Source organism: Pangasianodon hypophthalmus, chromosome 7 (genome assembly GCF_027358585.1).
Source record: "Pangasianodon hypophthalmus isolate fPanHyp1 chromosome 7, fPanHyp1.pri, whole genome shotgun sequence".
Lineage (NCBI taxonomy): Eukaryota > Metazoa > Chordata > Actinopteri > Siluriformes > Pangasiidae > Pangasianodon > Pangasianodon hypophthalmus.
In genome coordinates this window covers 17,956,089-17,983,081 of record NC_069716.1, presented here as the reverse complement: position 1 = coordinate 17,983,081, position 26,993 = coordinate 17,956,089, and the positions used below count along the sequence as shown (strand labels likewise).

At 38.2% G+C, this 26,993-nt stretch overlaps 1 protein-coding gene across 4 annotated transcripts in view; it reads left to right on the top strand.

The window, feature by feature from the left end:
• tenm2a (teneurin transmembrane protein 2a) overlaps positions 1 to 26,993 on the top strand; it is a 275,007-nt gene that overhangs the window by 46,951 nt on the left and 201,063 nt on the right. For 3 of the 4 annotated variants that reach the window (XM_053235492.1, XM_053235491.1, XM_026918274.3), the window contains exon 2: positions 17,481 to 17,753. In XM_053235492.1, the coding sequence (XP_053091467.1) occupies positions 17,481 to 17,753 (273 nt within the window). Of the gene's footprint in view, positions 1 to 4,526; positions 4,660 to 17,480; positions 17,754 to 26,993 lie in introns of all 4 variants that reach the window. The other variant, XM_034306222.2, reaches the window with a different exon arrangement.

Sequence of the window (26,993 nt, the reverse complement as noted above, 5' to 3'; positions counted from 1 at the left end):
TTGTAGAAGCACCATTTTGTTGTGTTGTACTTTGAAGATTAACCGTGTTGAAGACGCACCATCTTGTTTATTCTTATGCTTGAACGATCTTGTAATGTGTTTGTACGTAAGAACTTTTTTTATTTAGCAATGTTTGTCTAGTGTCTAAATGTGTCTAAACGTGTCTATCACAGTTTTCACTGAATTTCACTGAATCTACAAATAGTTTGCCTTTGTGTTTCGACCAGAGCGTGATTCAATAAAAAATTATCATAAAATTGAAACTGCTGTTTTTTTTTATTCTGACAGAATCTGACAGACATTTCTGAGTAGACTGAAATCAAAATAAATAAGATAGAGCAGCTTAAATTAACTAATTTGACCATATAATATTATTAAGGTGGCTCAACTTAATTAAGCTTTTAGAGGACAATTCAAATCATGTTGGTTGTGCTAAACTAATTGAGTTGGGCTAACTAGAAAAGTGTCACAATATTTACTCAAAAATGGCTTGAGTTGAAATAATTTTAAAAGATCCATGCAAATTGTTACCTTAATTTTTTAATTTGAGCCAGTATATTATTTTTTAGAGTATAGGCTGTTTCTTATTAATCTCACTAAATAAATAAAAATCTCGTAAGATAAAGACATTTTGAGCCTATTTAGTCCAAATTATGATCATGAATACTTTTAAAGAGGTTTTATTTTTCTGAATGTATTCTCTAAGACCTAAGATATTTCATTTTTTAAAACCTGACATTGTTCCTAATTTAATGAAATTTAACTATAAAACAATTACCAATATTAAAGTACAATAGAAAATACAGTACCTTTCTGTACCTCCACACAAACATGTCTTATTAGCTGGCCTCAGGTCCCGGCTACACTGGAAAGTTCAGCTTATTAAGCACATTGCATGTAGCTAGATTTTTAAAACTAGTGAGTACGGTAGACTTATACTGTACCTGTTTTGTAGACTTACTTTTTATCACGAACCTTCAAACTGACGTCTCTCAGTGGTGGAATAAACTTCCAACCTCAGTCTGGACAGCAGAATCCGTCACTATCTTCAAAAAAATGGCTAAACACTCACCTCTTCTGTGCACACATAACTAACGCCTAACTTGTCACCACGTAAAAAAAAAAAAAAAATCTCTGCACTTACACTAGCTCTTACACTTCTACTCTGTGCACTTTGCTTGTCTAGCACTCAATTAAAAATCTTATATGGTAGGACTACTTGCATTGTTCTGTGCTTGATATATATGTGTATATACACACACACACACACACACACTCATATATATATAGGCCATCTATGTTGCGTTCATCTTATTTTCATCCTGGATGAAGATTAGCTGGCAGATAGAACATTATAAAATAGTTGATACCACAGTGTAGTTGAAGTCTCAAATCTGATTGGTCAGAAGGCTTTTATTTTATATTATAAATTTAACAACACGGCATGGACAGTAGTTCCAGCTATAACATGTATGATAGCTTTACATACGGTATATTTATGCACTTGTTCTAATGTGCATAGATGCTGGTGATGGATTGACTCTTTATAGCTGTTATTACGTAAGTGAAGAGGATTCCTTCCTTCCTCCCCTCTCCCTCCCTCCCTTCATTTATTTGTTTAGATATTTGTCACTTTGATTCCCTGCAAATATTCTTCTACTTTCCATTTTAAGGTGAGGTCATTTATGAGACCGTTGTGTTCTTGACAGATCTGTTTAATTTACATAAACTCTGATTAGTATGAATCTCACGCACACACTAGAGCTAGAAGTTCTCATGATGACACTGGATGACAGGATCCTCTAACCACAAAATCAAAAACCACAAAACAAATTCACTATGGGACAGTTTCTTTTTGTTGTTAAAACCAAGGCCTAAACAAATTTGCAAAAGACCATTTGAAGAAAACTTTACATTCTGCACAAAAAGCAAGTTCCAAACACCGTCCTCATTTAATTCATTTAATATTCATTATCAAGGAAAGAACTATGATATGTATACTTGCATTTGAGGTTACGCGACATAAACAGTGAACTTGAACTTACAATAAAAAAATCTTATTTTTTTAGAGGACACTTGCTCCCTAAGTAAGCACACTCTGGAGATGCCATCAAACACTTTTGTCTACCTTTCTATTCTCTTTCCTTTTTTAAGCTCTCTTTACATCAGTCATCTCCCTAAAACCTCAGAGATGCTTGAGGTTTTATTTCTTAAAATTGCAATTGGCCCTTCATATGCTTAGTTCCCAAGAGACCAGATACTGACTTTGCAAGGACATTTTTTTACACTAATAAGAATGTGGTGCGGATTCGCTTGGGAGTAGGATATAAGCATAATTAGCTCAAATCCTATTTTATATTCTTCATCTGTGCTGACATTACTTAACAAAAAATGTTCTTTCTCCACTTTCTTATGAGTATTGCTTCCTGTTGGTAGTGTTTAATTGTATGCTTTACTTGAAGTGAAGTGATTTACACAAAGACAAGTGAGTATGCAGCATTGTTCCCAGATAAAATTAGAAAAGGTAATTAGATTGATGTTCTATAAAAGACAAACAATTAAAAAATACAGTGTTTATAGTACATTATCTACAATAAAGATAATGTCATCAGATTTACATTTGGCATAACATTATCCAACTTGTCAATTACAAGTCTGTAATTATGAAAGTAAAACCTTCACAAAGGACAGAGCATATTTAAATAATTGTGTTTATCAGTGTATTTGATATATGTGTGTCTGGGAAAACCTATTCTGGCTGAATTCTGGAAAACAGCCAAAATCGGTCTGTCTAAAGATATCTAAAATCTTGTTGAGTGTGTTTTTCTCATGGTTTGATTATTCCCCCAACTTGATCTTGCCAATTGCCAATCACTAGCTAAATCTCCCCATCACATGACAGCTACCAACTGCAGAGGGTGGAGCAAACACGTGCTTCCTCAGAGACATGTGAAGCCTCCGCATCTTTTCAAACTGCCACTCACTGCTACTGCTACACACTCGGAGAAAAGCGCTATCTGCCCGCTTCTGCATACATGAACTCACAGACGCCCACAATTACCTAGTGTCGCTCTGATTGACAGGGGAGAGACAGTAATGCGATCTCGCCTACCCAGAATGGATGGCCAATTTTACTCTCTTGACACCCAGCCGCAGATGTCTGTGGCATTGACGGAATTCGAACGCAGGAACTCCTGATGGTAGGGCATACACCGTTGTGCCACTCGGGAGACTCGTTTGATTATGTTTTAGGATAGTTGCATACAGTATCATAGCAAAATATACATAATTCTATTCACTGAAGTTTGTAATCAGATAGCAGCTGTCAAAATGTTTGTGATGCTCCTGCACCATCACATCAAAACAGAGAAGAGCACTTACACACTCTGTACAGATAATAGCACGCAAAGTTTTAAAATATGTAAAAGACCTAATGAAAAGATGCAGATTGAACAGAGATCGGTGGAGTGAAGAGACGATGATGAGTTGTGTTTAAATGCAAGTGACCTCTAGCTCAGGTGATGAGAAAGAAGGTGACATCGATGATGCTGATAATCAGAATGATAACTCACTTCCCATTGTAAATATATATATTCTGAATCAGAAGGGTTTTCCCAGGCTACCACTGATATACAGTATGAACAGCAAAGAAAAAAGGCTTTCAGTCCATCAAAGTAATGTGTAGGGAGACACAGTATTGGTGAAACTCACAGAAGATTAAATATCACTGGAATATGCTGATAATGAGAGATAGATGAGAGAGATCATAGTAACAGATGTGAGTGACGTCTGGAACAAACGGAGTGAAAATGACAGATGGTTAAGAAAGAAGAGGAGAGATCTTAGGCTTTGCATGTTCAGACCATAGCGCTTCTGCTGATTATGCTGATATTACACTCTGACACAATCTCTAGTCTTGCTTCATCTCCCAGATAACCACATTGTCCATAAAAAAACATAAAGGCAACAGAGTTAATCATATCATTAGTCTTTGTTGACTGTTTTTGAGCCATCAACCCCTTTATAGAATATACGGCAGGGTCTTAGATCATAAAGACAGAATGTGATGTGTCCTTTGTGTTTCACACCTGCGCCATCCGCCTCACATATAAGGAACAGCACTAAATGTGCCGATAATAAAGCAGACCTGTGATGATGGCAAGCAGCTTGAATTGCCAACAGAGCACCAGCAAATCAGTGGTGCTGCCTCAGAAAATTATACTTTTATTTAAATAAAAACAACTTATTAAATAAGGAAAATGAAGCATTTTATACAAACATATATTTGCCCAATGTATTATCATTATCATTATGCTGAGTAATGATAGAAATTAATATTAAAAGTACTGGCAATATTCACAGTATTTGTGAAGAGTGTATTTTAACGTTTATTATAATATTATAATATCATCCTATCTTTCAGCACTAATATATAGTCTCTTTTTACCTGTGTTTTGCATTTGTAATGCGACAAACCTAGCACAGAACATTCAATCCTCATTTTCTTTTTCAATTTACCTTTGCAGCATCGGCCTTTACTGCCTCGCTCCTTTGGCCTCCTCCCCCCTTCCTGCACCTCTCCCGACATTGGATTTTCTGTCCATTCAGAATGAATTGAGGCCCTGTTTTGTTGTAACGAGCTTTGTCAATTGCCTAAATGTAAGTATGCACAATTTACGCCACAGCCTCAGCCATTTGTGGAATGCTTTGACATTATAAACAAATAAAAAAGCACTATTGCCTGCAGGCTCTAGTGGCAAACTAATGCACTCTTGTGACTGGTGGGTGTGCAATGACCATAAAAATCCAACGGATCCCTTCGTGGAGGGGAAAGGAGGCAAGAGGCATTTTTGCAACCATTTCCATCAATATGTGTTGCCCAGACTTGCAGTAGTACTTTTACTGTTAGAGCCACTTGTTCTAGCACTCCACTGGCACGATCAAAATAACTGCTGCTGACACTACAACTGCTTTTAAAACACTTTAAATCACTAAAGCAGTTGCACACATTGTTACCAGAGAACTTCTGATGTTGGTTTACGTCAGTAGGGACTCATGTTATGAAGTTTTGATGTGACTTTGTTGGACTTGTGGGCTGTAATATTCTCTAATGTATCATCTGGATGCTGCAGTGTCCAAAAGAAGTATGCACATTTGTTTTCCTCTATAGGACTAGATTACACTGATCTGGGACAGTGGAGGTCCCTGTAGTGTCCACCTCCTTCTAATAGCTAGGGGTCAAATGCTTTCACACTCAAGCAGTCAGGCCTCTCTCAAGGTCCCAGTCAAGGTTAAACTTCCATTGTCATCATCTCTTGCTGTGCTTAGAGCCGGACAGAAAAATAGGACATCATGTGTGGTCCATAGAAATTTCTAGGAATGGCCTGTATTGCTCATTTTGTGAGCCCATGTATGTTGCATTCATGAAGATGTTTAAAACAGTTTTGGATTTAAAACAATAAATAGTATAAATAGCTCTCTTATTTGTTTTCATTATTTCAGACTCATTTTAGTAAAAAATTAAAATTAATGAACAATCTTGAATGACCCAAATGCGTATCTGCAATTATTGAGTTGTAGAGAGAAGGGTAAATTACAGATTGCCATTAGTGCCTGATGCTAATGTGGAACACTACATGCTTTTTAAAAATAGCGAGAGGGTGACGCTAAAGGAGGACGCCTGATAACTGACAATTAATGAAGGCTGAAAAAAGCAGCAGGATTTTCCAGGTGCAGCAAATTAAAGACATTATAATCACACAAAATATATTTGTACGTATATATCAATCCCATTTTTATCTTAATTTTTGAAAAAACAGAATAAGGTTCCAGTTTACAGCCTGTAGAATATACTTGTACTTCAAGGTCAACTGTTCACATTGAAATGTACTGCAGTGGGCATTATTTTCATATAGTTATATGAATATTTAAATGTTATATTAAAATATAACATTTAAATATTCATAGTTAAATAGTTTAATAGTTAAATGAATATTTGATTTCTAGACTTGGTGAAACAAGAAAAAAACTATTAAAAATGAGTGAATGTTTTATTTTTAAAAATAATTTGATGAAAAATGAATTAATCTCCCATTTTAGAGTGTACCAAGACACTACAAAGAAAACCAAAATATAATACAGATTTTTATAGAAATATAATTTAAAACAATGCACATGGACCTCTGTACCACGGAAAGAATAAACAGATTGCCTTTGTTAAATTCTAAATTAGGCAATCTTGTATCTTATATATTTTGTCTGTGGCTCTCTTCGTTATCTTAGATCTTGTTTTATTGGAGTGTGAACTAATGTGGTCTGATTTCGGGAAGGCCTGCAGTTCTTTCCCATTCTTCACAGATGGATAGGGAATCGCTCTCACTTACCCTTCATTTAATCCTGATTCCGTTCCTTGCCGAAGATGCTTGTTTTAATGATACCAAATCTACCATGCTTAATTCGACCAGTGAACTATATCATTAGAGCTGGAACTGAATTTCTATTGGTGCCTGGAGCGGCCTTGGTCCAGTGGCACCTCGCAGAGAGAGAGAGAAAGAGAGAGAGACAGAGAGAGAGAGAGAGATTGATAGACGATAGGAGTGAATGAATGTATTAATGTGCAGGTCTATAGAGCATGCTCTTTAGCCTGCATGACTGGCTTTTATACGCAGCGTAATTAGGTATTGTATTTGACTCCCATTATATGTGTAGCACAGCTGGGGAGAGTGGAGTGCCCTTCAGAAACAACGCCAACCTGCAACATCCCCAACAAAATGTTACTCTTTGCTTCCTTTATTAGAATGCGTCCAAACAACAGCCTCTCGTACACCCTGGAGTGTAGATGTGAATGTAGGCCTGTAAGACAGTACTGCTGAAATGAGAAGTATTGTTTATGAAAGAGGTTCTCAAAGTTGGGTCCGGAGAATCACAGGGGGCCATAAACCATAGCCAGGGGCTCTGTGTTTTTTTTTATTTTTCCCAAATATTGTTATACACATTTAACACATGTACTGTACATAGCGAGCCTAATATTTACATAGCTTGATTATATGTTCATGAAATTAATCTTTGCTGAGGGGACTGTGGAATTTGTTTTACAGTTAAAGTTATCCCTGGCTGCAAAACAATTTGAGAACCCTTCATATATGGAAGAGAGCATGTTTATTGTTAAATACATACTGTGTACAACTGCATATCCAATTGGATATTTACTGTATTTATACTGTGATGACTTTTATGTTACAGATAAGATTTAGTTTTTAACGATAACTCTTTGCTCTCACTGAGACATTACTTCAGTCGCAGGCTGTTCCAGACTGTTTTTTTTTTTTTCTTCTTTTTTTTTCCCCTCGGTTCCTGGTACTGATGTCATGAGTGCAATGCAGCTTAGTCTCACAGGACCAATACGCTTTTTGGCAATGCATACTGAAAAAAGATCACCTGTTGACCAAATGACCTGCTCCATTTCTTCCAGTGCCCATGAGACACTTATTAATGTCTGCATGAGCCAATTTAAGCAGTAGAAGACCACTCTTTTAAAGAACTAATCACTTTTGGGATTAATTTAATTATAATGAATTTTTATTGGATTTCTGATTTTGAGGCAAGATTCATTTATGTTACAACTTTTGTCACTTGATGCCTGTATACAATCTAATTTCGTTTTTTATCAAGTTAGGATGACAGAGAGCTATGTCCTTTTCACCTGATGAAGGTTAGATATGAGCTGACTTTCTCTTGGCACTGGTACTGACATTTTTTGGGGTTGGCATTTAATCAGCGTAGAGGGGTCACAGAACCTGATCACAGTTGTCATTTACCCCCAGGGGGGACAGGGGTTTAAATACTGCAGCAATAGCACTGTAATGGGCTATGTGGTCCTGATGTTTTAACAAAAGTCAAAAAAACATCAGCTAGGAAAAACGAGCTGTCATGCGTCACTTCTGTCTGAGAGCTAATTACTCGGCATCACCACTTTCTGTGCTAGCATTTATTGCAAATTTGAATAATTCACCTAGCAGATGGGAAGAATGTCAAGCAGTGACACTGATTTATTTATCTTTACCCTTTTCCCCCGGGTGGAAGCTATGAGCCTGTCAGTGCTGTATTGTTTTAATAATACAGTGTTCCATGCTGATTCGTCTGAATTTTTGCACTGCTGCTACCACCTGGAGGTTGTAACACCTTCTCTTCTCCTTAATCCCATCAGTGCTGAAATCCCTGCACCTTTTCGACTTTTTTTCAAGGTTGCACTCAGAGTATAGGGCTGTGATCGTGTCTGTGTTTAAGTGCGACCCTGTACACCTTCATCTGCTCCATTGTTGCAGGCGCCAGCCTCGTTATCCTCTCTCGACTCATGAACGTTCCCACCCAGCCTCAACACGTGCTCTCACGCTGAAGTTTAAAGGCGAGAAAACACTGTTGGCTCTGTTATGTCAGGAAGAGCTTGAGCAATACTATTTTTAACCCTATTTAAAACAACAAAAACCAATCTCCTTCTGCCTCATGCAGTCGTCTCTGTCTAGGCATCGAGATGCAGGTCTGGTTTAGTCTCTGTGTAATCTCTAGAGGTGTCAGAAGCCTGTTCCTATGGGACTGATTTGATCTTTGTCTGTTTTCTGCAGTAGTGGCTGCTCTTTTAATTACTGTGTGTAGTTGCATCATGGTCCTTGCACAGTGTCATTCCGTGACAGCTGCTTTCAGATCATCAGCGTGTCAGCATGGAACATTTGACTGCCTCAAATCCCTTTCTTTTCAGGCAGATTAGGGAGTTCATAGCTCGGGATGAATGTGGATTTTGAGATTAGTCTAAAAACAGTAACTTTTGCTGCACTTTTTTTTTTACAAGTCTGTAAGGAAAAGAAGAGGGGTGAGTAAAACAACCAGGCAATGTCAAATGAGCCTCTTCTTCCTACATATTGAGTTGTCACATGAATAGGAACTATAGAAAAACTGAGCCAGATATATATCATTTGAATCGAACCCTGATGTGTTTTTCCCCTTAGTCTGGTTCATTTAAGCAGACCAAAAACACCACAATTGCACTCGGGTTCAGAGCAAAATAACTGGCACAAATTGAGCCAAAGCACAGAGCTCTAGCAGTGTAGAAATGCGATGCGTTATGGATATTTGAACAGATGAACAAAAAGAGAAAACAAGCATACACAATGCATACACAAAAGGGTTTAATGCTTTAATGATTATTATTTATATAATTATCTAGTATGTGTTGAGCACTCTTATGTCTGTTTTACTAAGGACTATGGCATATCCAAAAAACTAATCAACTTGCATGCACTTGGGAAAGGTTTGTTCACCTTTTTCCATCAGTGTATTTCTGGCTAATGAATGAAAGAGATTAATGAGGACATTCAGCTCCACACACCCTACAGTCAGTGTTTTTTTTTTCCTTTTTGCTTTTTGGTTTGTTTAATAATGTGCAGTGTAAAAAAACAAAAAGCACCGAACCAAAAGTGTCAATGATTCAGACTCAGCAGACAGACAAATAGTTGCAAAAGCACCTCAATTTACACACGGTTTAGTTTTACATGTTCTGCTCAGGCCATATCACTTTGATAATGACTCTGATATGTTTATAATATGATCCAGACTGGATGTATTTGCTGAATATCCTAATGTCTAGTTGAACAATATGTGACACAAAGCAGATTCATTTGAGAGCTGTCAGCAGTTAGAAGGAGACAGAGAGGGGAAAAGAGTGATCCAAAGAGAGAGAAAGGCAGAATGAGTGAGATAGATGAAGCCTAATCACACTGTAGAGCAGCACATTGTGGGCTGGTTATGGCTTGGCACTGCTCTTTGTTTGGACTCAAAATGGCTTCCTTGTTCCAGCTGAAGGAGTGCCATGGCCAGACTCAGCCCCATCGACTGCACCTACATATTGGGTGTGATTAATGACCCCTGCCCGGGAGAGGATTCACTCATTAAAATCTCAATCGAAGGCCACACAATGCTTCTGTGTTCTACCTCTGCTCACCACCAATGCTGTGACACAATTTCACATTTGTTCTTGTGGTCTAAGCCAGAGGGAAGTAGGGTAATTAATATCATATGTAAGAATAACAGCAGATGAGCACGCTAGCACCTAACCCCATCTTGTAGTCCTTCTGTGCTGGAAAGACACCTACCACCCTTTATTTTTCCCTCTTGAAAGGCATGTGAGCAGTTTGTCCCAGTAGGATGCAATTAGGCATTAGTTGCCTTAGTGTTTTTTTTTTGTGTGTGCAGTCTGGACAGCTAATTCTTCTTAAGATAAATCTCTGTGTCCTCCCTGCTAAAATTAATGCACAAGCCTTTACCTGTGCTCCTGATGCTAGATAACTTGCAAACAGAAAGTGCAGCAAAGAAAAAGTGGAGAAAATGGAATATTTTTACATGTACATGTACAATACGTTTGGTTTAATAAGAGTGCTGAAGTATAATGTATTACATAAATCATATTTGTTGTTTTATTGGCACGTTAACAATGTTAGAAGAAACAAGACACAAGCAGTAACATTAGTTATTTTATAATGGATTATGAATCAGGAGAAATTTTCAGTGTTACATTTTTAATATAATTGTATTTGCCCCATTTCTGGTACAAACAGCTATTTTATTAAACTAAATTATTAAATACAGTATTAAAGTATAAAATTATAATAAGCTCGTGTGTGGTGGCCTGGCACCTTTCACAAGGTCAAATCTGCACATATTAATAAATATTCCATTCTATCCCACCTACTTCTAAATTTATAGCCTAATTTACAATCACTTTTAGCAAGGTTTGTTTGTTAAACTGTAATATAAATTTATATTGGCTTAAAGTTGAGGTGTCAAAGTATTTATTGGCAGAAAATTTTAGTTTTTGAAAACCTGATTTTTTTTTTTTTTTTGGTCATTTTTGGCTGTGTTCCAGAATTCAGATTTTTGCAGGCCACCACAAATATTTAACATTTAGCTTAAAATTATAAATGAGAATAAGGTTCAGAACAGCAAATCAATATCATCAGGCTTTGTGAAAAGGTGTTCATTTGACACACTGTATGTTCAGAAAGAAGTGAAAACAGTATATTCTGTATCAGTCTCTACCGTGTCATAGTCAGTGTGTTGACTAATTGAAGACTGCATTATGCTGTTCAGTGAAAGCGTTCTGTACTGGAGCCAAAATGTGTAAACAGAAAAAAAAAGTGCTGTCTTTGCCTGCTGCAAACCTACACCACAAGCCAAAATATATGTTATCATTAAAGTGAGACCAGTGCAAAGCCGTCAGCCAAAACATATCAGTGTGATAATTCAGAGCGCTAACCTCAAAAGCATATCCATCACCGGTGTAACAAAATAGTTTCCCATAGCCGGCAACATGTCAGCAAGGCTGTAATTTTACAGTGCCATAGAGGACCAACACGAAATTGTTTATTCTTAAGCTCTGCAGTTTGTGATAACAGGCTTTGTATGCTGATTGATCTATTATTCAAATTCAGTTCAAATTCAGATTTAGAATTATATGGTATACGCAGGCCCACATGCAGGGAATAAAGTGAGCTCAGACAAAATACCTTTTTTTGCTGCTTGAATGTGCTGATGTGCTAGGAGCTATGGCTGTCGTTGTGGGTTGTTAATTTTGCCATTATTAAATTAGATGACTCAAGTAATAGGTGTTTTTGAGCTGGTCTGATTAGTGAAGTAGATGTTTGGAGGTTATTCAGTGCAGCAGTCTAGAGAGCTGAGTCAGAGACTTCACACCATGGCTAGGTTTGTTCCTGATTATTTGTCATTTTGGGCTTGTTTTTGGTCAAGGTGTCTGGGATGGAACACAGGCACCACAGGCACCACAGGCGTCCGTCTTGACATCACTCAAGACTAAATCCCACAACTAAGTGTTTTTATGCATCTTTCATGACCAGAGTTGTTACAGTATCACGGTTTCATGATTAATCGTAGAGTCATGACTGTTGACTTTTTCAAAATACAGATTAAAATGCAGGGAACGTGGACTGCACTGAAAACCCTTTGCCTGTTGTACTACTGTTGTAAAAACTTTACATTGCTAGCTCTGCTGCCACAACCAATACTGACAATGACACTGATATTGGGCCTCATTTATAAAGCTGGATACAAACAGATTTTTTTTGTTAATTGTTTGTATGAGTATTTACACAAGAAGTTTTGTATTCATGAAAATCCTGTAAATTCAGAAAAACGTTCATATTCTACTCGTGCTCCTGAGTGTGCGTAAATTTATGCATTAGTAGACTAATGTAAACTAGTAAACTAGTGTAAACCTAACTTGATTGACTTCAAATCATATAATTTGCATGGATTACTGCACTTTTATATAAAAAATTTATATAGAAAATTTGGTGACAATTGTTGCTTTTATTATTGGCATTAATTAAAGAATATAAAAAATAAAGAAAGTGAGCTAACACAAACCCATAAATTAAGACAAAAAGAACTAATCATTTAATTATGACAGAAGAAATGGTGCTGCATATAAACGGAAGACGGGCCGTCTGTCTGTTCTCAAAAATATCTTTTATTTTTTAAAAACAATTAAGGGATTTGATCTTTTTTTTTTCTTTTGTTTTTGATAGATATGCAAAGATATGTAAATATACTTTTGTACAAAGACTTCATAATGCATTTTTACTTTAAATTTTACTCTCTGCTTGTGTGTTTTTAAAAGGTCGATTAATACCATGATATTGTGAAATAGTGCTAGTACTATCATACAATGAAAAATGAAAAATTTAAACTGTAACACCCCTATATGTACATGACTACAGGATTTATTGCAAAAGGAAGCTTTTAGCTTTTGATATGTTTTAGCCTTTCAAGAAGGTTTTCATGCCAAATTTTGTGCTTTAATTTTTAGATGAATTTGCACTCGTTTTGCAGTTATGCCATCCAGTCAGCTGTGGTGAATGGATAATGAGCAGAGTTCTCATTCTGAGGAATTTGCATCTACTGTATCATGTAATCCCACAAAGAATTTATATTTGTTGCCATTTGAGAATGTGAGCTCTCATGTTTCATGAAGAATTTTACTAGCAGATGTAGGAAGTGATAATGGGTTATGGTTGTGTGTGTGTGTGTGTGTGTGTGTGTGTGTGTTTGTATGAGCACATACATTCCTCATGCCAGAAGCCAGTTACCATTAACCTTGCAGTGCTCACTTATGTGGGAGCTCAATGATTGATCTGCTGTCCTAAATTTCACCATCTCTCCCTCCCTCTCTGTGGCTCTCCTGTCCTGTTCTCCCGGGCTGGATCAGCGGAATGGGAGAGCATGCAGGACTGCTCCAATTCACTCCTACCCCTAGGCTCTGTCTTTTCTTCCTCTGTCTGGAGTGGATTGGAGAAGTGACCTGGTTATTCTGCAGTTTGAGCGTGTGCTGATTTGGTTCTCCTCCAAGCCATCTCACATCATCTTACCACCTTGTCACCACAGCTTTGCTGTTTCTCCACTCCAGAACCCTCCTGCTGCACTCACAGAGACCCAGCATGTCATCACACTCCTTTCAACTGGAGTTTAAAAGGCCCCTCAGCTTCAACATCTAAGTGCTCCTGACACAACTGCCCTTAAGACAAACTGCTTATTTGTCTATTTGCCTGATTTGAAGACATACTAATACATTCTGGAGTCCAGTGTATTCATTTGTATTTTTTCACCTCTTTTTATTTTGCATTCATTACAGAAATTATATTTGTGTTGAATAATTAGTGACCTTGTTGATGAATGCCATATTTCATTCCTTAATGACATCTTTTACACATTAATGCCAGCAGTTAATCAATGGCCGTTGCCAACAGATCTCAAACTGACCTTGGAGTATTCCCGTAATGAATCCTTATTAAAAGCATCATCTGCTGCATTGTGTTGACTACAGTCTGCTCTCTCTTTCTCTCTCTCTTATGGTCTCCCTTGCTTTTTGCTTTTGACCTAATGATTTTTCTCATATTATTGTTCTTTTTTGGTGACTGATTCTCCTTATAAAGTGCCGGTTCTTTTTAGGAACTGTCTTGCATAAGACCACCCTATGCAGTATAACCATAACATATACAAATGTCTAACCACAACATAATCAGATGTGCGGATTTTCTAATGCACCATAAAATAATAAAAATTTTATGTGAATTTTTGGGAACATACAATATTTTACTGTAACTTGTTTTATGTCAAATCCTGTGTCTATTAGCAGCACAACATTATCACATGCAATTTAACAGTCAAATGGTTTTATTGCTTTCAGCTGTGTATCCTCAGAGTATTTTTTAGTTTAGTTTCTGCTTAGTATAGTAAAATCTAGTTGAGAAGCATTTTAGTACTGGAACAGTGCCAGTTTTGCTGGCTGAGAGATTTGACTTGTTTTTGGTGGAAAAGTGTGAGAGGGTTTGAGATCAAATGCTGGCTCTGGAACCAACTCCGTGTTTGTTGAAAAGGGGTTTAGGACAGACATAGCTGCTTTGAACTACACTCACACGAGCTAGAAGGGTAACCACATCCACTCCTTATAAAGAATCAAGATACAGTATGTGATGCACTCTCACGTTGTTTTAGTCTTGTTCTTACAGTTTGGTTTCCATTCATCCATTCATGTTCAGTAAACACGGTGGATGACCCTATCCCAGGAGGTAGGGGGTAGAAATGCATCCTAGATGGGACACCAGGCCATAGCAGAGCACCACGTTCACACATTCACATATTTCATTTGCGCCTAGTCGCCACTTAGTGTAGTAAATCCACCTGCATACATGTTTTTGGGAGGTGGGAGGAACCCGGAGAACCCAGAGAAACCCACGCAGACACAGGAAGAACATGCAAAACTGAACACAGAAAGTAACCCAAGCTTAGGATTGAACCAGGGATCTTGGAGCTGTGGAAGTTGTGTTTTGTCTGTTTACATATAAGAAATACAGCATGTTTGGTTTAGTTCCTGTAGTTTGGTAAATTCAGCGTTGAATCAGTTTATCACTGCATTCCCATTGGGCTAGAGTTCACTTGGAAGTGGACTGAGAGCACTTCTCTTTTTTAGGTGGTTTTGAATCGTTGTTTTGATCTGCCTCCAAGTGCAATTGCTGTTCTGACCTGCTGAAATGAACCTCATGGAGGGAATAAACACACCTGGGTTCTATTCAAATGGACCAAGTGTTACATACAGTCAGGTCCATAAATATTGGGACAGTGACACAGTTTTGGTAATTTTGCCTCTGTACACCACCACAGTGGATTTGAAATGAAGCAGTCAAGATGTGACTGAAGCGTAGACTTTCAGCTTTAATTCAAGGGGTTTAACAAAAATATTGCATTAACCGTTTAGGAATTACAGCCATTTTTTACAGAGTTCCTCCATTTTCACAGGCTCAAAAGTAATGGGACAAACTAATATAATCATAAATATTAGGATTATTTTTATTACTTGGAGGTAAATCCTTTGCAGTCAATGACTACCTGAAGTCTGGACCCCATGGACATCACCAAATGCTGAGTTTCCTCCCTTGAGATGATTTGCCAGGTCTTTACAGCAGCCATCTTCAGTTGCTGCTTGTTTGTGGGTCATTCTGCCTTCAGATTTGTCTTCAGCAAGTGAAAAGCAGCTCAGTTGGGTTGAGGTCAGGTGACTGACTCGGCCATTTAAGAACATTTAATTTCCAAGCTCTTGGGCTGCTCTCACAGTATGTTTTGGGTTGTTATCCATCTGTACTGTGAAGCGCTGTCCTATCAGTTTTGCAGCATTTGACTGAATCTGAGCAGAAAGTATAGCTCTGTACACTTCAGAATTCATCCTGCAACTTCTATCAACAGTCACATTATCAATAAACCCCAGTGACCCAGTTCCATTGGCAGCCAAACATGCCCATGCAATAACACTGCCTCCACATGTTTGACGGATGATGTGGTATGCTTTGGATCATGAGCCCTTCCTTTCCTTCTCCATACTTTTCTCTTCCCATCATTCTGGTACAAGTTAATCTTGCATCAGAACTGGTCAGGCTTTTTTTTAGAGGTTTTTTAGCAAAATCTAATCTGGCCTTTGTGTTCTTGAGTGTTACCAGTGGTTTGCATCTTGAGGTAAACCGTCTGTATTTACATTCATGGAAGTGGCTCTTGATTGTAGACTTTGACAATGATAGGCCTACCTCCTCCAGAGTGTTCCTGACTTGGCTAGATGTTGTGAAGGGGTTGTTCTTCAATAAGAAAAGAATTCTGCAATCATCCACTTTAGTTGTTTTCTGTGGTCTCCCAGGCCTTTTGGTGTTGCTGAGGTTGCCAGTGCATTCCTTCTTTTTAAGAATGTACCAAATTGTTGATTTGGCCCTCCTAAAGTTTCTGCTATCTCTCTGATAGGTCTGTTTTGGTTTTTCAGCCTAATGATGGCCTCCTTCACTTGCATCAACACCTCTTTGGACGGCATATTGAGAGTGCCCATGAACAGCTACCAAATGCAAATTCAACACTTGGAATCACCTCCAGACCTTTTATCTCCTTAATTTATCGTTATATAAGGAGGAAACAGGCCACAGCTGGCCATGAAACTGCTTATCAGTCAATTGTCCCATTACTTTTGAGCCTGTGAAAATGGAGGGACTCTGTAAAAAATGGCTGTAATTCCTAAACGGTTAATGCAGTATTTTTCTTGAAGCCGTTGAATTAAAGCTGAAAGTCTACGCTTCAGTCACATCTTGATTGCTTCATTTCAAATCCATTGTGGTGGTGTACAGAGGCAAAATTACCAAAACTGTGTCACTGTCCCAATATTTATGGACCTGACTGTATATGAACGCACCGTTAGGTAATGATACTTATTATCACTGAGTTCAGATCTCAGTCTTATTCTATTGAAAGGTTCTCGGCTAAGAATAGTGTGTTTGTGTGTGTGTTTGTGTGTGTGTGTGTGTGTGTGTGTGTGTGGGCATATTTGTGTGGGTTTGCACCACCTGTCATGCCTAAAGCTCTACTGGTGTAGTTCAAGTTGCTTTTAATTATTGTCTAATTACTATCAGCATTGGACTGCTTCGTGATTTATGGTTTTGGACGACATATGCAGGACTGACTTTTTGTCAATACCACAGCATAGCTGCCCCAGGTGTATCAGTGGCAGTGTGTTAGTGAGGCCATTAGATTAGCATGGTGAGAGTGTGAGGGATGTGCTGGGCCCCCTTCCATCTACAGTACACTCAGGCATGTGTGATTATCCTCTCCTGGCCTCTGGGGGAGCTCCCCTCATTTTGCTCCCAATAATGAATGAGAGACACGTAATGCCCGCAAGTCATTTCGTCTACCATTCTGTGTTTCCTCACTTTTGCCGCTAGTCCCTTGTTAGCATCAAGTCATGACTCCTAACACATGGATGCCCTTTGATAAAAGAGCAATCCCACTGACTTTCAGCAGTTGTTCAGTAGTATGGTAATGGTGTTCTGCCATGTTTTTTTTTTCTTGTGTAGACCATTCATGATTTTCATCTCTCATGTTTCTTACAGGTGAAGGAGTAGACAGTTTGGTTGGAGCTTCACCTCTAGAAGTGGCTACTGCAGCCATGGACCTGAAGGAACGCAGACACCGCTCTCTGACTCGCAACCGTTGTGCCAAAGAGCTCCAGTTCACTACTTCGACTCTGGATGTGCCCACTCAGAAATCTTACAGCTCCAGTGAGACACTCAAGGCATTTGAGCATGAGGCTCGTCTGCCTTATGGAGGCTGTGTGACTGACTTAGTACACCATGAAGCAGATGAATACTCCAGACAAGGGATGGGTAAGTTTATCTTTGTGCTAATGTGCGCACACATGCATTAACATACTTGTACATTAGGGGTGTAATGCAATGCCATTATTTATATATGTATTTGTGGATGTGGCCTAAACTTTTTTTTTTTCAATGAACCCTACCATTATGCTGCTGGGAAAAAAAATCAATGGAAAACCACCCAGAGGTAGAAATGCCAGCTCTATCAGCATAATCATGTGAATTCCAGCTCTGACAGTTAATAATTGGTCTGAGATAGAGATGTGTAACTATTGTTTTAATCTCAATTGCACAGTTATTTTTGTTTGTACCTGCCATTGATATTTTCTAATGAATTTAGTTGGTTCTATTTCCAAAAATATAAACAAACTAGTAGCCAAACTCAAACCAACACAACCCTGATCAGGACGTTACTAAGGACTAACATAACTACATTGCACAACGCCACACATTCATGGTCTTTGTTTGTCCTGCAAGCTGCCTATAAATAGGAATAGTGTACCTTCTCTTCATATCTGTATATGGATTTGGTTAGAACGCATTATGTGATCAATCCACATAATGTGTTTATATTCGGTTGCATCTCTCATGTTGTGTACATACACACTAGGCTTATGTCTCAGGGAGACAAAGAAAAAAGACTTGATATGTCCACTATAATTATTTTTAATTTGCCAAATTTCATGGCAAAAGCAGCAGGGACAAAACTGTTAGATGATGTCTTTTGGTCTAGCAGGACAAACCCCTCAAAGACCAGGCTCTTCATAGGCCACCGTTTATTAGACATGATGCCACACTTCATTGTTTTCGAAATTGTTTAGTGCTGCTTCTACATCAATAGTTAAGCTGAGTACTTCTGTGTAAATTATAGTACCTTTTGTCTCTTTTTCATATTTTCACACTTCTAGGTATTAAGCATTCTATTTTTTCGCTACCTGTTCTAACTGAATTTGAAAGGTGGTTACAATTTGCACACTACGTTATTGCTAATTGGTGAAACATAATAATTGTATTTTAAAAGTTTATATTGTGTTAAAGTTAAGGTTATATATATATATATATATATTTACAGTATGTAACAAAAGTGAGTGCACCCCTGCTGAATATCACTAAAATGTGAGAAAATTAAAAATCTTTTTGGTGTAATACAGCTTTATTTGTTTTTGTTTTTTTTTAATTTAAAGAAAAAAAATTATTACAGCAAATTAATATAAAAAGCATAAATGTTCAACTGGTTAAACTGTAATGAAGGGTCTATACATTAAAAGAAACTGCAACAAAAGTCAGTACACCCTACACTAGTGGGAGTTCACTTGTTTGTTTTTCAAACATTTTATGTGTACATCTTTGTTGCTGGTAACATATTGAAGCCTCCTTGGCATGGATGACAATTCTAACACAAAGCTGTGGACAGATGTATTGCCATTCTTCACAGATGATTCTTTTCAGCTCCTCTTTGCTTGTGGGGTTACGCTTCTCTACCTTCTGCTTTAGGATTGCCCAAAGGTGTTCTATGGGATTCAGGTCAGGTGATGGATTTCACTTTCTTCTTTTTAAAAAAATGCTTGTGTCTCTTTTGCAGTGTGTTTAGGATCATTGTCTTGTTTGAATATTCCTTTCCTGCCAAGCGTCTTGAGACTGAGACTCATCTTTTTATTTAGTATTTGTACACTCTAGCATACACAATGCCATCAGTAAAGGCCATCTTCCCTACACCTGCTGAACTCATGCAATCCCAGATTATTAACAGACTCCCTCCTCCATGTTTCACATTTGCATTATGCAGTCCTGTGATGGTCCTGGCTAGGTCCACGCCTAACAGGCTCAACCCCATCTGATCCAAACTAATTTATCTTTTTTCATCTGACCAGAAAAAGTGAACTTGCACTCACCAAGATGCCAGTTGGCTATGACTTTGGGTACTGGTAGTGTGGCTCTTCTGATACTAATATTTGCGTTAGAAATGTAAAAATCTGTATTTTTTTAGTGCAAGCATCAGCTTATTTATTAATTTAAGTCTTTAGATTATGTATTAAGTGATAATGGATACATTTACAGCTTTATAAAAAGCTGTGAAGAAGTAACAAACATTTAGTTTCTTCTCGGACACAGCTCACACCTTTTATTATTGGCAAAACTTGTTTACTGAATGGTAGCAACTCAAAGTTATTTAAAAAAAAATCATTGTATGAAGATGAGTGCGTGAGTGCAGAGGATTGTGAGCTCAAATTCCAGGACTGATGCTGGGCCTCTCTTAGCTGATAGGCTGTATGCTTAGATTGGAAACTCTTTGTTTTAGGTAAAACATCTACCAAATGAATATATGTTACCTCTTATCTAGGTACTCTTGTAATCTGTGTATTCCTGAATTTGATTTTTTTCTGATGCCCTGAACAGCAACCGAGCTCACATGCCAGTGTGTTCAATAGTAAAGGTGTAAAACATATGCTCATAACAGGCTTGTTCCACTGTTCTTGTAATGTTAGCTCACTGTAGCTGATCTCTGAGATCTGTGCTCCTGCATGCTACAGGAAAGGCATGTAAGCTGATCTCTGTACACACTCTTGAGTTACAGTAGACACCTTTCATTGAACCTAGTGCTGCTCCGAATATGTCACCTGTTTATCAGACATCCTCCTACTCGATGCCACTGATTAGCTGTCACCTGTTACTTTGCCTCACCCCTCATTTAGAACTGTGTCTCAATCACAGGACAGTCAGGTCCTCTGCTTTTAGTTTTTAGTCTTTAGTCATAGACCTGTACCTGTATCAATGTTTTAGAACAGAATATAAGCTGGAGATGAAGGTCTATTTACAGGTTAGTAGAGTCATTTTTTTGTAAACAACAGATATCAAAATCAATCTTTGCCAGTTGATTGCTGATATTCCTACAGTTATTTGTTATATTGGAACTTTTACAAAAATGTACATCTACCTTATCAAATAAAGCTTTGTCTGATTTAGCTAGAATAATGATATAACTAGAATTAAAATATTTATTTCACTATGAAGGCGCTCTCAAGACAAAGACAGAATGGTTTGCAGAAAATATTTTATGCCATTTTCAGTATAAAATCTAACGTCAATATCTCCTTTAATTAGGGATATGAATAAACAAATGAATTTCATGAATGCAGGTCATCTAGGAACTAAAAATTTTGATTCTGAAAATAGAAAAGAGCTGATTTTGAGAAAAATGATTTTAAATATAAAATGTGATTTCATGTACTTCCACTCTAGTTAGTGGGGTTTATAAATGTATTTGTATATCATAAAGGTACTATGTATAATAATGACTCTGAAACTGACATATATCAGGAAGCAAGCTTTTGTGGATATATGACATGATGTGATAGTGCCAAGTGGGCAGAGCTTTACTGTGGTGGTTGCAAGCAGGTGTGGAAAATACGTGAGTAATTGTACTTGAGTACTTACTTGAGTATTGTTGAAATTGAACAGTTGAACGCTCTTTTTTAATTACATTTCCACCCTCATAGGTTTTTTCTTCCCTCATCGAGCCAATGACTGTATGCTATATATCAACTATATGGGTTTCGTTTAGCATCCAGTCATTTCAGTTTAGCATCCAATCTAGTGCACGATTGAGGATACTATCAGGAATCGCAGATAGATTCCATCTGTCACAACAGCTGAAAAGGTAAGACAAGTTAACATGCCTGTCAGAAAACATGGTGTCTGCAGCTTTAAGATCAACAAACTTAAAGTGTGTTGTATGTCGTAATATGTGTCTCCTTTTGGCCTGCTTTGTATCCTATACCAACCTGTCTGACTTCAGAGCAGAGCAACAAAACATCTTTCTCTGACGCATCTTAGCTTCCTTTGTCTGTGCTGCTGAGCAGATAAAGCCGTGAATATCTTCACTCTCAAAACATGAGCGGAGACTTATATCCACTGCTGTTCAACACATGCATGTGTAGCCAATCAACGATAGTTAGGGGGCACGATAGGACGGTTACAAACAATTACAAAAAGGCCTAGGCAGCAAGTCAAATTCTAGCTATGGGTAAATATTGCAAACTTGCACAGATTGACTGTTGTTTTCAGGTAAAATGGCATAGTTGCTTTAAAACAAAATTCAACATCTAAAATTTTTATATAAGTAATTAAAGTTACTTTTCACATGAAAACATAATGTGAATTAATTTAATCAATTAAAATGTTTACTTTTTACTATTAACACGAGTATATTTAAAAGTAGCAACTTTTAAAAAGCCGAAACACTTTTTTACTTTCACTTGAGCAATTTTTTCTGGATACATCTACTTTTAATTGAGTAAGTAATCTATAATTGTACTTAAGTATAATTTCAGGTCACGAGTGGACAAAAACAGTGAAAAGAAACCTTTTCTGTTGGGTTTTATATGCAATTTATCCAAAAATCTGAAAAATTGACATGACCAAAATTGTTGTCTTGATTTAAAGTTCCTGACATTTATATCAGCATTACTGCTTGTGGAAGATAACTTCCTAACTTAAAGGATATTCCTTTCTAACTGACCTATTATTTTGCAACAAAGAAATACAGAAATAGATTCCTTTTTGCTCTTTGATACTGGCAACTCATTTTCTTTTATCAACATCTGTCCTATAGTCAAAACTGAGTCTTTTCTAGGTTTCCCCTCTACCTGCTTTCAGAATCAAGAATCCGTTCAGTAAAGTGAACAACCATAGGGGGCACTGCCTCCTTACTACATCTCAATTTTTTCACTCTGTGCACCTTATATGCTTTTTTTCCCAGTGTATTTGATCACACTAATGAGGACAGTCAACCACTTTGCCTTGTGACAGGAAAAATAAAAGGAGCCCGGAGCTTTAGAGATGAATCAGAAGAAAAGAGTGAGAGGGTTGTGTGTTCTGGCAAGATGCAGTACAACCTAATACAACATCCTAATGAGTCGGCCATAATTGATCCAGAGCGATGGCGTAAATAGGTCATCTTGAAAAGGTGCCATCCAGTTGTTAAACCTCATCTGCCCCATCTTGCATTGATCCTCTTGCCTAAAGTGGATTTCTAGTCGATAACATCATGATCAGTGTTGAACCCTGTTTTCACTACAGATGGAGCACAGTCTTTTTTCCCCTCCTTTTTCTCACTGCATCTGATCTCAGTGTTCATGACAGATGACCCAGGGCTCAGCCATCTGAAAGTGATGTGGACTGCAATTTTTCCCAGCACAGGATGAATGGGACGAAGCTCTAGCAAAGATAGTCAAGACATGTTCCACGTGGCTGAAATGGGCTAGATGGTGTGTGTGGGGAGAGAGAGCAGGGAAGAGTAGTCAGGTACAGAACCACAGGTTGTCATCTTGATGTATTCTTCGGATCAGTCACTTGATGGTTTCATAGCTCAGCCACTGCAGACACATCTGTAGGAAGTGTTGCCATGGGAGACTAACAGTGTGCAGAGTCCATATGTAATGGTACTCAAAGGTCATGAGCAAATCTCACTCTCTCTGTCTCTCTCTGTCATATACAGTAGTCACCACAACCCACATTTCTTATTGCTCTGAGAAGATGAATATTACCTTTTTAATGTTTCTTTAGACTTTTGGTACTGAATCTTTTTTATTTGGTATTGAATAAATATTTTGCCTATTGAGTTCCCCATCACACAACAACTACCATACAGAAAAGGTGAAAGTTAGCATGTGCTTCATTTGAAGATACAGTGGATATAAAACATTTACACACCCCTGTTAAAATGGCAAGCTTTTGTGATGAAAAAAATTAAAGATAAATCATGTCAGAATCATGCAAAAGTGTGCACACCCTTTTATAATTGGGGATGTGGCTGTGTTCAGAATGAACCAATCACATTGAGTCCCATGTTCAAAAGTAATTATCTTACAGCTGTCATGAATGAAATTATTCTGATTAACCCCAAATAAAGACCAGCTGTTTCTGTAGGATTTTCTTGACATCTTCTTGGTTTCATCTGACTGCTGAAGCCATGGTCCACAAAGAGCTAACAAAGTCTGTACAGGGTCTCACTGTCCAAAGGAATCAACCAGGAGAGGGGTAAAAATTGTACCATGGAACACGGTGGTGGCAGCATCATGCTTTAGGGCTGTTTTTCTTCAGCCAGAACTGGGGCTTTTATCAAGGTGGAGGGAATCATGAATAGCTACAAATACCAGTCGATTTTAGTGCAAAACCTTCAGGTGTCTGCTAGTAATCTGAAGATGAAAAGGAATTTCACCTTTCAGCATGACAGTGACCCAAAGCATACATCCAAATCAAGTAATGGCTTAACCAAAAGACGATCAATGTTTTTGAATGACCTAACCAGAGCTCAGACCTGAATCCAACTAAAAATCTGTGGGGTGACCTGAAGCGGGCTGTGCACAGGAGATGCCCTTACAATTTGTTGGATCTATAATGTTTTTCCAAGAAAGAGTGGGAAAATATTGCCAAGTCAAAATGTGCCACGCTGACAGACTCCTACCCAAAAAAACTGAGTGGTGACAAAAGATGCTTCAACAAAGTATAAGTTTAGGGGTGTGCACACTTATGCAAAGGTTTCTGATTGTTTTTCACTTTATTTGTATACTTTGCTATTGAACATTAAAGGTGATGTTTTATCTTTATGCATTGTACACTGTATAGGCAAAAGTTTGTGGAAACCTCACCCACACCCATAAGTAGGCCTTCCCTAAACTGTTGGAAGCAAAGTCGGAAGCATACAATTGTCCAGAATATCTTTGTATGTTGTAGCTTTAAGATTTCTGTCCACTGGAACTAATGGGCCCAAACATGTTCCAGAATATCCCTGTGCACAAAGCGAGGTCCATGAAGACATGCTTTGCCAAAGTTGCAGTGGAAAAACTCAAGTGGCCTGCACAGAGCCTTGACCACAACCCCAGATGAATACCTTTTGGATGAATTGGAACACCAGCACCCCAGGCCTTTTTGCCCAACATTTGCCACACTAATGCTCTTGTGGCTGAATGAGCAAATCCCCATAGCCACATTCCAAAATCTAGTGGAAAGCCTTCATAGAAGAGTGGAGGTTATTATAACAGCAAAAGGGGAATAAATCTATAATGGGATGTTCAAAAACCACATACAAGTGTTATGGTCTGGTGTCCACAAACCTTTGGCCATGTAGTATACAAATAGCCAGCTACTACATCTTTTCTAACCTCTGCATACACAGCCTCACAGGGCAACTGAGCACATTTGAAGGAAAGCGCTAACTGCTCACATCCACATACATGAGCCACTGACTTGCACTGACTGACAGTGATGTCATTCAAATTATCCAGATAGCAGGATCAGTTGTGCTATCTTGGACGTCTGGGTATGGATAACTGTGGCATTGCTGGAATTTGAACCTGCGATCTCCCAACAATGAGACTAAAGTGTTTCCATATTCAACTTTTTCTCTGCTGTAGCTATTAACCTGTTCATCTAGGACAGGACAATATGACTTCCTGTTATTCTGCACCAGAATGCATATTGACCTGGCCTCTCCTCTGCTGATCTGAATGTGTCAGACAACCACATGCTCACTCCTCCACAGGTGCAAATGAAAATTGAACGTTGCATTCCCAGTTATCGTTCACACTCCAAACTTTCGAGGCGGGCTAAAAACCAAGGCCACTAGGAAGAGTGCAGTGGATCGAACATAGCTACCGCCCCACAGATCAGAAGCATGTCTGGGCCTGCCTATGTGCAGGCCTTCACTCGAGCCTCCTGCAGAGCCAGGGCAGACCCAGCTCTCTGCATCGATCACATCATGCTGTGTTTAAAGTCTGCTGCACTGATCTGTTCCTTTTTCACTCTTTCCTCAGAAGAATACAGGCTTTCATGTTATGCTTCCTGACATGCCTAGCCTTATCAAAGTGGCTTTTATACATAACTCCAATCAGATGGAAGATTTATGAGTTAGTTATAATTCTTGATAAAATCAAAGAATCAACCAGTGTATTAGTCCATTGTTTCACTTCTGGAATGTGGATGTTTGATCTCATTTGATCTGATCCTATTTTCAGATGGATCTCTGCTTGTGACACAGGTACCATAAGGTACTTAAACCATAATCAGCTTTATGTTAGCTATAAAGTAATGAGGTTTTCTTTGAAAAAAGAAATGTCTGAACTGCTCTTAAGGTGTTTCTGTCTCAAGCTTCTCAGACACCTCACAGCACTTTTATTAAGGACCATGTGCTTGACTTCACTTAGTCCTTCTCTTTTTCTTAATCTCTCACTCAATTATTTCTTCTCACAGTTGGTATTTTGATGTGAAATTAGCTGTCAAGTCACACATTTCATTCATCATTTTATTTTGTTGATTCTTTGCTTTGTCTGTGCATTGCAATAAATCCAGGCAGCCGAAGATCAAAGAGAGAACAAGGAAGCTGGTGGGTATTAAAAATAAATGACTCTGAGATTAAATGCACTCTCCCTGACACACATTCTCTCTCTTTCTGTCCCTCTTTTCCCCTTCCTGATTTCTTCTTATTGCTTTTGTAACTCAAGTTGAGTCAACACTCCAAAACACCCAGAAACCATTTGTTGAATCAAGTAGGTGACAGCTGAGAGGTATCTAGTTGACTGGTTGTTAGCTTGGGAATTGGTTTTGAGTGTTCTGACATTTTCTCCCTCTGTATCTTTCTATCCATCCCATATCTCTATTTGCTAAATCAAACAAGAGAAGTAGGCACAGTTCATCTTTAGACAGTGTCTTGAGCAGAGTAAGTGATGAGGGATCATATGTTTGATCTTATGTATAGAGGATGAAAAGGCATAACAATTTAGCACTTAACCTGTGTATTACCCTGGCATTGCAGACATCCAGTTCTGCAGATAAATTTTCTTTCCTCAGATTAATGCGATACACTTTTTTTTCTTTTTTTTTCTTCACTATCAACAGCAGAAGGCACTCAGGAAGCTTTCCACTCAGTAGGTCTCATCAGAGACTGAAGTGTGTGATCCAGTGGGCCATGGCTGCCCCCATGTTTTGCCCCTAAAGAGGAGTTGCCTGGGTTAGTCAGGACTTCTGAGCCCTAGTGCTTATGTGTGGAGAGCAGCCCATGGTTTGGGTCCAGTCTAACTGGCTGAGACCAAAAAGAAGGCTTTGATTACCCCTTGTCTTTACAGGGTTTCACTAACACCTGGCACCGTTTCATTGGATATGAGGATTATGGACCTGTTGGTTTGTTAACCTTCCTGGAACATTGGTGGGGGTGGGGAGGGTGAGTCAGTTAATAAGAGGATGAAGGGGAAG